At 35.3% G+C, this 12,629-nt stretch overlaps 1 protein-coding gene across 3 annotated transcripts in view; it reads right to left on the bottom strand.

The window, feature by feature from the left end:
- Prkg2 (protein kinase cGMP-dependent 2) overlaps positions 1–12,629 on the bottom strand; it is a 116,059-nt gene that overhangs the window by 67,054 nt on the left and 36,376 nt on the right. For all 3 annotated transcript variants that reach the window (XM_070012967.1, XM_070012969.1, XM_070012968.1), the window contains exons 3-6: positions 12,360–12,526; positions 9,193–9,306; positions 5,989–6,094; positions 1,774–1,837 (exon numbers count right to left, since the gene is read on the bottom strand). In XM_070012967.1, coding sequence (XP_069869068.1) covers positions 1,774–1,837; positions 5,989–6,094; positions 9,193–9,306; positions 12,360–12,526 — 451 coding nt within the window. The remainder of the gene's footprint in view (positions 1–1,773; positions 1,838–5,988; positions 6,095–9,192; positions 9,307–12,359; positions 12,527–12,629) is intronic.

Below are 12,629 nucleotides of genomic sequence, written 5' to 3'. Positions count from 1 at the left end.
GATCATGGAACCAGTTTGTGGAACAGTTGGTCTGAGAACTCAGCGGATGCTCCATCATAACTCTATGCATTAGGGATTGACTTGTCAGGACTATGTTGATGGGTCATGAGTCCAAACTATACTGATAAGTTATGTGCGTTTCTTAGACCTAAATAGAATCTCATTACTCCCTTGTTCATCACTTTCTCAGCTGAGAATTTTCACACATTATAGAGACACATTTGTTTGCCAGGTATGAATAAAGAGCTCTTTATAAACTGTGCTGCTGTGTGCAAATGCTAAGATACAGGAAAGCAAATTTTCTATGGTGTTTAAAAGATGAGACTCTCATACATGAATTGTGTGCTAATTGACACTGGGTTTGAGCCCCCATTTTATGTTCCTTGTGATTGCTTATACATGAAAAAATGTCTAATTTATCATTTATTTTTAATGATAATTTTCATATTTGCTGTCAGCATGGAATTTCCCTCTGGTAAGTCTACTCTATTAGTATTATATTAAAAACAGATTTCTTTGGTTAACAAAAAATACAGGGTCTCTCTTGCTTTTCTAACATAAAGCACCCTCAGAAATTGGGATGAATTATTAATATGTAACATCTGTGATTGGGTTATGTTACACACTGAGGAAATCCCAAGGGATGCTGCACCAGCAGTTTTCTTGAAAATGACTTCATATCTGAAGCCCCTGGCAGATCCAGGGCATGCTCTGTGTCATCATGACCTGTCCTTGATAAATGGCTGGATGGCTTCCATGAATTGTAAATAGGAACATTACTGGTATCACTTACACTTAGGATAAAATGACCCCTTCTCCCTTCTCAACAGATACTAGTTTGTGTTGTTCAGCGTGATTGACAGAGGCATGAATCTGTCAACAACCAGTCTTGCAGTACTTTTCTATTTTCCTCCCACTGAGAGCCACTTGAATGCTCCAAGTCTCCATATGACTCTTTCACCAGTCCCTTCCTCCTTTCGGTTCCATAAAAGCCACTCTGGTTTCATTGAAAATGACCCATCTCTGCATACATGCCCCCTCCCCCCGAAAAAAGTTAGAGAGGTTATTTGTTTTGAATTTTAATCTCTGAAATCTGAAGAGGTTTGCATAAAATGCATATCATAAGAAACCAAGGTACATGTCATAAAAGCATTATTCACCAACTTGACAAATCCTGGATTAAAACCAACCATCTGAGTAGTGCTAAAATGAGTTTTGAGCACATTCCAACACAGCACTTTCCTGTAGATATTCACACAGGTAAAGTGCTTCTTGAGTTCAGTTTCTGTAAATATATTTTCATGGCCTGGAGTGTTCAAGGAGAGTATGTTTCTGAGGCTGATTCAGAGGCTTGTCACCAAAAGCAACCACATGCCCTTTCTGTGTTCTAGCTCCCAATTATGCTTCACTGCCTCTTTTATACTTCGAAAATTCTGCAAGGGATTGTGATGCTAATTGTAGAAAAATCAAATACCTCTTGTGGAGGGAAGGTTAGTTTTATAACATAACTAAAAAGATTAAAATATGTAAATCAACTTTTTCACCATACACATGCAAATCTACTTTCATTGGGTAAATTTCAAAAGAATCTAACCTTTTCCGGACCCCAAATTCAGCAAGAGCTAGACTAAAATTTTTCACAGTAGGAAATGACCCCCAATCTCTGGAAACTGATAATCTACCACCATTGTCTCTTGATTCATTTACAGTTCTAATAATAGCAGTAGATGATAAAATCTAATGAAATTTACATTTTATTTTAAAACGTCTTACCACTTCTAAGCAGTCAATGATCTTGGTTAGTTTATCTTCAGGTAAATTTTTCAGCAAGGATACACTTCAAAAGTAAAAAGAAAAAAATCTTTACTTAACTACAGAATCTTTAGTTAATTACCTTTTCTTTTTTCTTTTTCACCTACTATATGTAACCCAGACTGGCCTTAAACTCAGTTTTCCTTCTTCAGCTTCCAAAGTGCTGAGATTACAGGCATCTGCCATAGGTCCAGCTATTCATTTATCTTCTTGAATTAAACAATAATTACATGTACCTACTTTATGTAGATTCTGAAGTTAGTTTAGGTAATAACAATTATGTACCTTAATTTTTTCAGAGTAAGCCTTCAAATAATGGAAAACACATAAACTATTGAAATTTATGCACATTGGACATGATACATATTTATCCCAGACATTTATCACAAGCAAATAAGTGAAAATAGTAAGATGTTACAAAGTGGAAAAATTATATTGTATCAACTTGGGAAATGAAGCATTTGGTTTGTTTGGGTTTTCAAAGTGACTCATATCTGGAAATATGTTCCTCTCCATACTTCAGTATCTCTTCTGTTATACTGAGTAAGGAGCTCTGCTTTGGGTGGAAGATCAGATATTCATCTGAATCCTCCTAATAAAGTCAAGACTCTGTCCTAGGAATGTGGTTATTACCATTGGAATGTCATACTGTACTGTCTTCGAAAAATCAATGATAGCCAGAGGCATGTAATAGGTACATTTCGTACAGCTAATAATTTACAAAGAATGAAATAGAATACTGAAACCAATTATTTCCAAAAATCAAAAAGGATAATGACTAAATTGTGCTCTTAAAGTTCTCTTTTTCTTCACACATTTTTATTCAAGATTATTGATACAATTGCTTCTTTCTTGCCATCTGAAACTTGACACCCCTACGGGGAAAAATAATGAGATTCCAAAAATACATGATCAGATCTGATTATGTGCAAGCATAAAGCTCTGGACTGACTTCTGCACATGGGCACCAGGAAGCAAAAGGCCAAGAGCCATGTATAAGAATGTTTGCAGCAATATCACTTGTAATTGCAAAGCAAAGTGCTGGAACAAGTCCTAGTGGAAAAACATAATTCGGCACTAGAATCAAGAAAAGAGGCTCTGTAACAGATCTAAATCTCAGGGAAAAAAAAATACTGGGTAGAAAATAAATTTACTTGCAAAAACAACTCCATTTTTATAAACTTAAAAAATAGACAAAATCAAACTATAGGCAAAATTGTAAATAAAAAAATACTAAACTACACACTCAAGCTACTCTATGAAGCAGGGGAGGGGAATGGGAGGCTAGATGTATCAGAACACATAAGAAATTCAGTAACTAAGCTAACTTTCTGTTCCTCGGATTGGGCAATAGCTTCATGGATACTGTTATGATCTTCTAAATGTAAATGCATTTTAAAGTGATACATAAAATCATAAAAATTATATATTTGTATGGGGCCCTTTATGATATGTCTATACATGTGTCATTTTGCACTGTTTATTTTTTTATTGTCAGGGTGATGTATAGAGGTGTTACAGTTACATAAGTAAGGAAATAAGTACATTTCTTGCCATACTTGTTCCCCTTCCCTCATTTTTCTCCCATTTCCTTCCTTCCCCAATCTCCCCCGAAGTTGTACAAATCATTTCCAACATATTGTCTTGTGAATATCGTTTCCGCAATTTCATTTTGCACTGTTTAAATTCAAGTAAATGTTTCTCTGTTCTCAAATATCTGTAACTCATGGTAACAGCATGCAGATTCCTTTCTTCTACCTTTTTTCAAATATAAACTACATTATCAATACTACGTTCATCCTACTGTGAAATAGCACACTAGAACTCCATACTCCTATCTACCTATAATTCAGTACTCAGTTGATCAACATTTCTCCATTCCTCCTTCCACCTTCTCCAGTTTCTAATAATCACCATTGTACTCACAACCTCTATGAGCTCAACCCTCTTAGATATAACACATGAGTGAGATCATGCAGAACTTGGTTTCCTCTGTGTGGCTTATTTCACTTAATATAGTAACCTTCATGACCAACTCTATCAGCACAAATAACAGGATTTCACTCCTTTTGTGGACAAATAATGTTCTACTGTACAAATGGTAGTATTTTTCTTTATCAATTCATTGGTTAATTGACAGTTTGCTTGTTTCTTTTCTTTTGTACTGAGAATAATGTTGTGCAGCTGTCTTTCCAATGTACTCGTTTCATTTCCCAATAGTGCAATTGTGAGTGACTTTGTAACTTACATGTGGAGTATATAACTCATATCTTATATACTTTAGAATAAAATTGTAAAGGAGAAAAGAAAGAGCTTATTGTATATTCTGAAACAAAGAAAAACATGTTCCCCTAGCATATCTCCCTAGAGATAAAGTGATAATATGATAGCCAAAATTTGTCATTATTTCACACAACTTTATTATAAAAATATTACATCCTGTCCAAATTTAGCTCTTTACATATTAAACATGTGAAAAATGATGGGGAAACAGATATGAGGAAAAATCTCAGCCTATCTTCCCTTTATGAAAATAAGGATCAGCAGGGTGCTGGTAGCTCATGCCTTTAATCCTAGCTACTCAGGAGGCTCAGATCTGAGGATCGAGGTTCAAAGCCATCCCAGGCAGAAAAGCCCCTGAGGGTCTTTTCTCCAATAAACCACTCAGAAAACCAGAAGTGGCGCTGTGGATCAAGTGGTAGAGTGCTAGCCTTGAGCTGAAGAGCTGAGGGACAGCGCCCATGCCAGAGTTCAAGCCCCACAAAGGACAAGCAAAGCAAAGCAAAGCAAAGCAAAGCAAAGAAGGATCAGGTTTATCTTGTCCACAAATGATTCTACATTGCTTAATGCCGGGTAATAAATGTGTTGAATCGACAAATGATATAACAAAATAAAAGAAGGAAAAAAGTGATGTAATAGATTATCTGAGCTCCTGCCACTAAATCAGAACATACTAGACTCCGAAGGAATGAACTGCTATACAGGGCAATTTGAGTTTTATCTCAAATATTCAAACATGACCCAGAGGCATAGGTTTTTTTATGAAGTACTTTTTTGGTCTGTGCAGAACTGTAGGTTATTACCTTTAAATGCTGACCTTCCAGGCTCGGTTGTTAGAGTTTGAGATTACCTATATTCAGGTAGATCTCACAGAATGATGACTAAGGTACTGGCTAGAAGATAGGTAAGACACTTTCTTGTCATTATTGTGGCTCACTGCCATGAGTCATTGTTGTGGCTGAGAGGGCAAACCAAGAAAATTCTACTTGAGATACTTTAACACCTGCAATATTCTACTGATTAGCAGTGCACTCCTTAGGTGTTTATGGAGCCCACACTATAGGCTAAGCACTGTGCAGCCCTAAAATCATTGGCATCACAGGCTTGCTATACAATATAAAAATCACACTATTTTACTTAAGATGAACTTCATATTTACTTTTTGAAATCCTGAAGTGCAATATTATTATTGTTCCCATTTATCATAATAACACTTCATTACAGAATCTCTTACAGATACAGAGATTGTCAGAACTCTCACAAACGATATAAAAGTATTTAAGATATGGAACTTATAGTCTCAAAAGTTTCCCTTAACTTGGAACTGGCTTTCTAAGTCACATAGACATGTGCTTTTCTATAATTGATGTTTCAAGTTGTTGAGGTACAGACATTTCCTGAAATTAGCATATGCCACTGATCTGTGTCATTGTGACATAACAAAAATGTTATAGCAATAATTTGGGCAAGTTAAACTGCAACAAATAATGCTGAGTTGGGCAATAGTATGACTATGTAAATGAGAAAAGGAATGTGTTAGAAGAGTTAGAAAAGCAAGATTATGCTATTTTCTTTCAAACCTTATCACCCAAGTAAGCATTCAATGTGGATTTATTTAGGAGTATTTATACATTATTTTCAGTACTATACACTATGGCTCAATCAATACAAGGGCAACATAATAGAAAAGGAAATCAGGACCTAAACTAATGGGAATTAAATATAAATGTTGATGCAGTAACATTTAATATAAGAGAATACTTTCATTCCTTGGTTTATCAACATGGAAAATACTTACAGAGGAGAAACTATAATAAAATATTTATTCTGCTTAAACCCACATATCTATACTCTGCCTATATACCTTTTCACTTTTCCCCATGGGGTCATTCTTACCTTCTGAGAAAGTTTCTGTACTGCTCATCCCTAGCTTGGGCTGTTCTTCTCATTATATTCTGGAAAACCTCTCGGTCAAGTGCCCAAGTTTTAACATTGGTAATGGCTAAAGAAAGAAATCAAGAAAACAATACAACATTTTTAGTACTGTATGAAGAAATCATTCTAGCCACGTGCCAATGGCTCACACTTGTAACCCTTGATCTTTGGGAGACTGAGATTGAGAAGATGATAGTTCCAGACCAGTCAAGGCAGCAAAGTTTAGGAGATGCCATCTCAACAAAAAGAAGTTGGGTTTGGTGACAAACATCTGTTAGCACAGCCTAAAACAGTCAAATCACAGTCCAGGCACAACACAAACACTCAAACAAGAAAATAGTTCCTAACTCAAAAATAACCAGTGAAAATGAGGACTGAAGATGGAGCAAAGCAGGAGATCATCAAACTAACAAAATGAGAAACAAAGAAAGCATTTCCAAAGATTATTCAAGGATTTTGCAGTTCTTGGAAAATGCATCATTTAAAAATGTAAATGGAAGGAAGCAGTGAAATAAAGTGACTAATTTTATAAATCATTTTGACTTTGAAATGTACCATGATCTGGAAGTGGGTAGTGGAAGATTTCCTTTCTAATTATGTTTTGGTTAGAATGATCTGCAAATGTTTGCAATTCTCAATTATGTACTACATCATCAGGATGTAATTCAGATTAATGTTGTTCTATTAGAGAAGACTAGCAAACCTGTATAAATTTAGAGTGATGCATTCACAAACAGAAATTGGAAATTAAAATTAAAAATTAAAAACATAAAATCCAAATGGAAATAAATCAGCAGTAGAAATTCTAAAAAAAAAACAGTATACAGAGGGTGACATAAATTTATGAGTATAGATGCATTGTATTCATAAATTGACATGTTGCGCAGTATGAAGGTTCTTCAAAAGACTAAACATAGAGCTCCCCAATGATCTAGCAATACCACTTCTGGGCATTTACCCAAACAATCACAAACAGGCCACACTAAAGCTACCAACACAGCTATGTTCATTGCAGCATTATTTACCATAACTAAGATATAGAACTAACCCAGAAGCCCCTCAGTAGATGAATGGATCAAGAAAATGTATATATACTTGAAAAAAATCATATTAAGTGAAGTAAGCCAGACCCAAAGAAACATAGGCTCCAAGGTTTGTAATAATTACTATATGTCTAGGATGGTCCTATTAACAGATTACAATAGCTCAATGGCTATGTACATATGACCATATAAAATGATGCTAAACAAATTGCAAGATATGGAAACAAGATATGGGATTTGGGATTTCTTTTGTTTCTGTTTTTGCTTTTTAATGTATTGTGTGAAGTTATTTCATTTATTTATTTTTTCTTTTCTTTTCTTTTTTTTTTTTTTTTTTTTTTGGTCAGTCGTGGGGCTTGAATGCTGGGCCTGGGCACTGTCCCTGAGCTCTTCAGCTCAAGGTGCGTGCTCTACCACTAGAGCCACAGTGACACTTCCAGTTTTCTGGTGGTTCATTGGAGATAAGTCTCAGGGCCTTTCCTGCCTGGGCTGGCTTTGAACTGCGCTCCCCAGATCGCAGGCTCCTGAGTAGCTAGGATTACAGGCATGAGCCACCGGCGCCCAGCTAAGTTCTTTCTTTTTTCCCCATTTGGCTTATCACCTCTTACCACTGTTTTTGATTTTGGTACCCCATGTCTTGTGTATATGTTTATCTGATTTGGGGAAGGAAAAGGAAATAACAAAGTAGTGAGACAAATGGACAATGGGTAACCAATACAACAGTAGTACTCACAAATGAACTTTACAACTTTACAACTTGGGGGGGGGGAGAAGAGTGGAGAGGAAGGGAAAGTGGGGGAGAATAAGGGAAGGGGTAACAATGTTTGATAAGAACTGTACTCAATTACCTTACTTACGTAACTGTACCCCCTCTGATACCACCCTTATAATAAAATTGAATTAAATTAAAAATTAAAAAAATGACATATTGAATTGAAACCCTCTGTACAATTACTTTAAAAAGTAATGATGATGATGATGATGATGATGATGATGATGATGATGATGATGCCAGGTTCCAGTGGATCATCCCTGTAATCCTAGCTACTCAGGAGGCTGAGATCTGAGGATTGCAGTTTGAGCCAGTTCAGGGGAAAAGATCTATGAGACTCTTTTTTTTTTTTGGTACTTTTTTATTGTAAAAATACATTACAAAGGGATTACAGTTACATGAACATGGTAATGAGTACATTTCCTATTGAGCATTGTTGCCTCTTCCTTTGTTTATCTCCAATAAGCTACCAAAATGCCAGAAGTGGAGCTCTGGCTCAAGTGATAGAGCAACCTTGAGCAAAAGAAGTTCAAGAAGAGCATCCAGCCCTGTAGTCCACAAACCACCACCAAAAAAGAAAGAATAATAACCCAAAACTCTGGTAATTGTACTTTTAGAATGCACTGGAATGATCTCAGAATTGTTGTTAAAAATATAAATTCCCCAGGCCGCTGGCCAGAAATTCTTTTTCAATGTGAGTAGAGACTTGGAATCTGAGTTTTATTTAAATAGTTCACAGTGATAATCCACATAACACAACCTACATACCATACCTGAATAATTCTGTAGAATTTGTAATAATAACAATATACAAAAACAAGAATCCTAGAAAAAGCTAATAAACTGTAAAACTCATTCACATAAATTCTCATTACTTGAATTGACATCCTTTTTGAGATATGTGTGTGTGTGTGTGTGTGTGTGTGTGTGTGTGTGTGTGTAAATACAATGTGTATATATATACACACATTTTCATTGCTTTAATTTTTCTGGTTCATAATATGGTCAGAAACTCATGGAGACAAGGAAGGAATCATTCAGGACAAGTCAAAGGCAGATGTCTACATAGTTTTAAAAAAAAGCAAAGTAACGGTAATTAAAGAAATACTGGAATTTGCCAATCTGAAGGTATTTTCCTATGACATATAAGTGTAGATGAGAGAAATTTTCTTTTTCAATTGGACTATTTAGGTGTTTCATTATAAATTCGAATATAGCCATAACAATTCTATTAATGAAGCATATATAGAGAAATAGGAAAACAAAAAAACTGGACCAGGATGCAAGCCTGATTTAATGAGATAAACTTTAATACCATGTAACAATTTGGGGAATTTCATCTCCTGTTACCTTTCACAGAAGCTGTTCTTGTACAGTTGTACAAAATGGCGAGTTCCCCAAATGTTGTCCACATAGGGATGGATGATAACAACTTCTCTCCTTGGAACACCTCTAATCGGCCCTCTGTGAAGTACAATTTAAGAAAAATACAAATCATCAAAATCTACCTACATCCCATAAATTAAGAAACTCAGAAATCATTCACAGCATACAGGTAAAATACTGTGTGTGTGTGTGTGTGTGTGTGTGTGTGTGTGTGTGTGTGTGTGTGTGTGTGTGTGTGTGTGTGTGTGTGTGTGTATGTGTGTGTTGTGTTTTGATAAAACTTTATGGGAATTAAACTTTGAATTTCATGTAATTTTAATTTCTTGAATTGTAGTTTTCTTTTGATTATTAAATGTATGAATACACAGCATGACTCAAATACAATGGTTATTGATCAATGTGAGGCCAGCTCTGTGGATTATCTTGAGAAAAATACTTTCCTGAAGTTCTTCATTGATAATGGAAATAACAACAATAATAATATCCACTTCATACATTTGTCATGAGAATTTAAAAAGTTAATATAAACAAGGAATTTAGAACCATGGGTAGCACACCATAAATTCAATTTAAGTATTAACTATGATTAATACTGTTATTAATGGAACAAAGCTCTTTCCTCGAAAGAGTGGATGACAAGTTGTTTGTTTAAAATGTATTCTACTCTAGGAAAAATGTAACACATAAAACTATTTCTTGCTGAGTAGGAGCTCAAAAATTACAGATGTCTTGAAAACATTGCACAGCTTTTGGCCATGGGAAGGCCAGCTTGTCATAATGGATAAATACCAGTTTGGGATCTTGGCTCCCTTCCTTATTGGCTGTTTGATTCCTGCAAGTTCCTTCACCATTGTTAAACCTTGGTTTCATTTCAATATAATACCTATTTTAAAAGGAAGTCACTAACCAGAGTGCTTTGCCCCTGTCTAACCCTAGGCAAAAACTGGAGGAAGGCAGACTAACTTAATTGTTTTGCCCTAAACTCACTCTTCTCTTCAAACAGAATCTAATCACATTACACTAATGAACAAAATATTTAAATTCTTAAAGGAAGAAAACTGATGGAGTGATGTCTCTTTCTGCTCAGGAGTTAGACTTTTTCCTAACTTTCCTAACTTTCCATGAAGAAGCGCTGTGGCATCTGAGTACATTCACTAACTAGGCAAATTTGATCTGAGGCCCCACATACATACCCAGGAACTATTTGAAGTGCCAGAGCAACAGAGTGGGCAGAGAAGAAAATAGTATTTTGATGGAACTTATAGTCGACAGTTCTGCTTTGGTTCCAGATCCCACAGATTAGGTACTAATTCTTAATGGATTTTCATTAAAATTTTAATAGTTTTTCATTACAGCTAACTGATTCCATCAAAACCATTTAGTAGTACTGTCCAATTGATACCATAGCTCTCGATGCATTTCAAGGATTTTTTCCGGATGGGTTATGACCCATGGGGCTTGAGAACTGCTGAAGAATTACATGAAATATCAAATGTCTTAAGTTAAATATGCTTGTGTTACTTGCTATTCATGATATATTTTATCAAGGGGGATTTTAATTATTAAATTAATTTTCTCAGCCTGAAAATTAAACCAGGCAATTCAGCTTTTAGATGACACCATAATTAATTCAAGTAAAAAACCATCCAATTTTCATTTTCATGTGTATGGCCTTGATTTCAATAGCTGCATTCATGCTGACTTCTGTCCAACCTCTTCCCTCCCCAACCCTTTCATCAGAGTTACTGGCAAGGAACAAGACAAGCTGACACGAGTTTCTCATCTTTTCCTAGCAGGTTCCATAAATATTTGTTGACATAATGACCTATCTTCTCTTGCCAGAATGCTCTAGTGTTGCTAAAATCAATGTGAAATAACCAAGAGAAACGTAAGAAGGAAAAGTAGTCTGGATCAACAATTACTCTGGAACACTTGTCCCTATAAATCTGAAGGCTGCATAAATTCAGACCGTAAATTCACTGCTTGAACATTTGCTTGCAAGTGGTCGTAGAATTTTAGAGTTGCCTATGAAAATTATACGATTATATGGAAAAAATACACATATAATTGTAAAGCTCACATGTTTAAAGAATCCAAGGATATGAAAATAAGCTTTCCCACAATGCAGATAGGATAATATAAGCCTATTAACTTGTTTACCTAGACAAACTTCTGCCCCCATGCCTTACAAATAAAACCCCTAGGAAACAGATATGGTATTACTTGGGTGTTTCAGAACTCCCATGGAAAAGATGTCACAACCGATCTCAGGTTATCTCACTCTCTGGGTTTAATTTTCTTCCCTTAGACTCAAAAAGTAGGAGCAACTCAGATTTTGACAAGGCATCTAATAACCCTAATCCCTCCTGAGATAATTTCTTGCTTCTATATCTAAATAATAACAACAACAATAATAATTTCTTAACTAACCATCACAAGGTCTACACATTTCAAAAATGAAACTTTGATCTTTGCTAAGTTTCCTAACGTGTAAGCATGTTCAAGTGATCAGGGACAAATAGTTCTGAAAACACATTTTAATTAGAAGACATTGTATTTGAGTTATCTATTGATTAAACGTATCTAAATTTTCTTTTAAGACCATTGGTATATAAAACCCAAAGTTTCCAGAACCACAAAAAACAATTTTTTTCCCTGATGTGATTGTTTAATCATGTCAACATAAGCAACTATACTTTGAATAGAGACCCTTTTTTATCCATAAGTGGTACTGTGATTGCAAAATACTTGATTGTGAGTTTGAGCTTTACTTTCTCAGCTATGTGACCTTGAATAAGTTTCTTAACCTCCCCAAGATGAGTAATACGAAGATAATAACCTCCAATAGTAATGTGGAGGGAAATAATAGCACTTTCCTTGTGGGGTTAGTGGGAGATGAAATGAGATCTCTGTTGACAATATATCAGGCAATACAACGCCTGATACACAGAAAGCATTTGATAAATATTACTATTACAATTTGATCAATAATGCTGCCATGTTATGAATTCAAATCTGTTACATTTTCTACAAATAGATCAACTGATTCTGTGTTTTTAGAACCATTTGTAAAAATTCATAATAGATGAAACATATGTCATATCATAATGGGAAAAATCTGTAAGGCCTACCTGCCAGCACAAAGATATGATTTCCTGGTTCTCCTTGCTTAATAATGTAACTGCCTTGTTGGTAGTTTCTCCCATACATACATTCCACCATGTCTTTGATCTGCTGAGGGTCCAGTCGCTTCAGAAACTGGTTTTTATTTAGGGCATCTGTGATGAGTTTCTTCTCACTGGTGAAACAGAAAAGAGGCAAGATGGTAGCTGAAATGAAAGCAAATCATGCCTCATGGTCCATGAGGAATCATCCATTCTGGTTATTTATATCCCTACTTG

This window comes from Dipodomys merriami, unplaced genomic scaffold, assembly GCF_024711535.1.
Source record: "Dipodomys merriami isolate MVZ:Mamm:240054 unplaced genomic scaffold, mDipMer1.0.p SCAF_9, whole genome shotgun sequence".
In the NCBI taxonomy this organism is placed as follows: domain Eukaryota; kingdom Metazoa; phylum Chordata; class Mammalia; order Rodentia; family Heteromyidae; genus Dipodomys; species Dipodomys merriami.
This window is presented reverse-complemented; position numbering and strand designations above follow the sequence as displayed.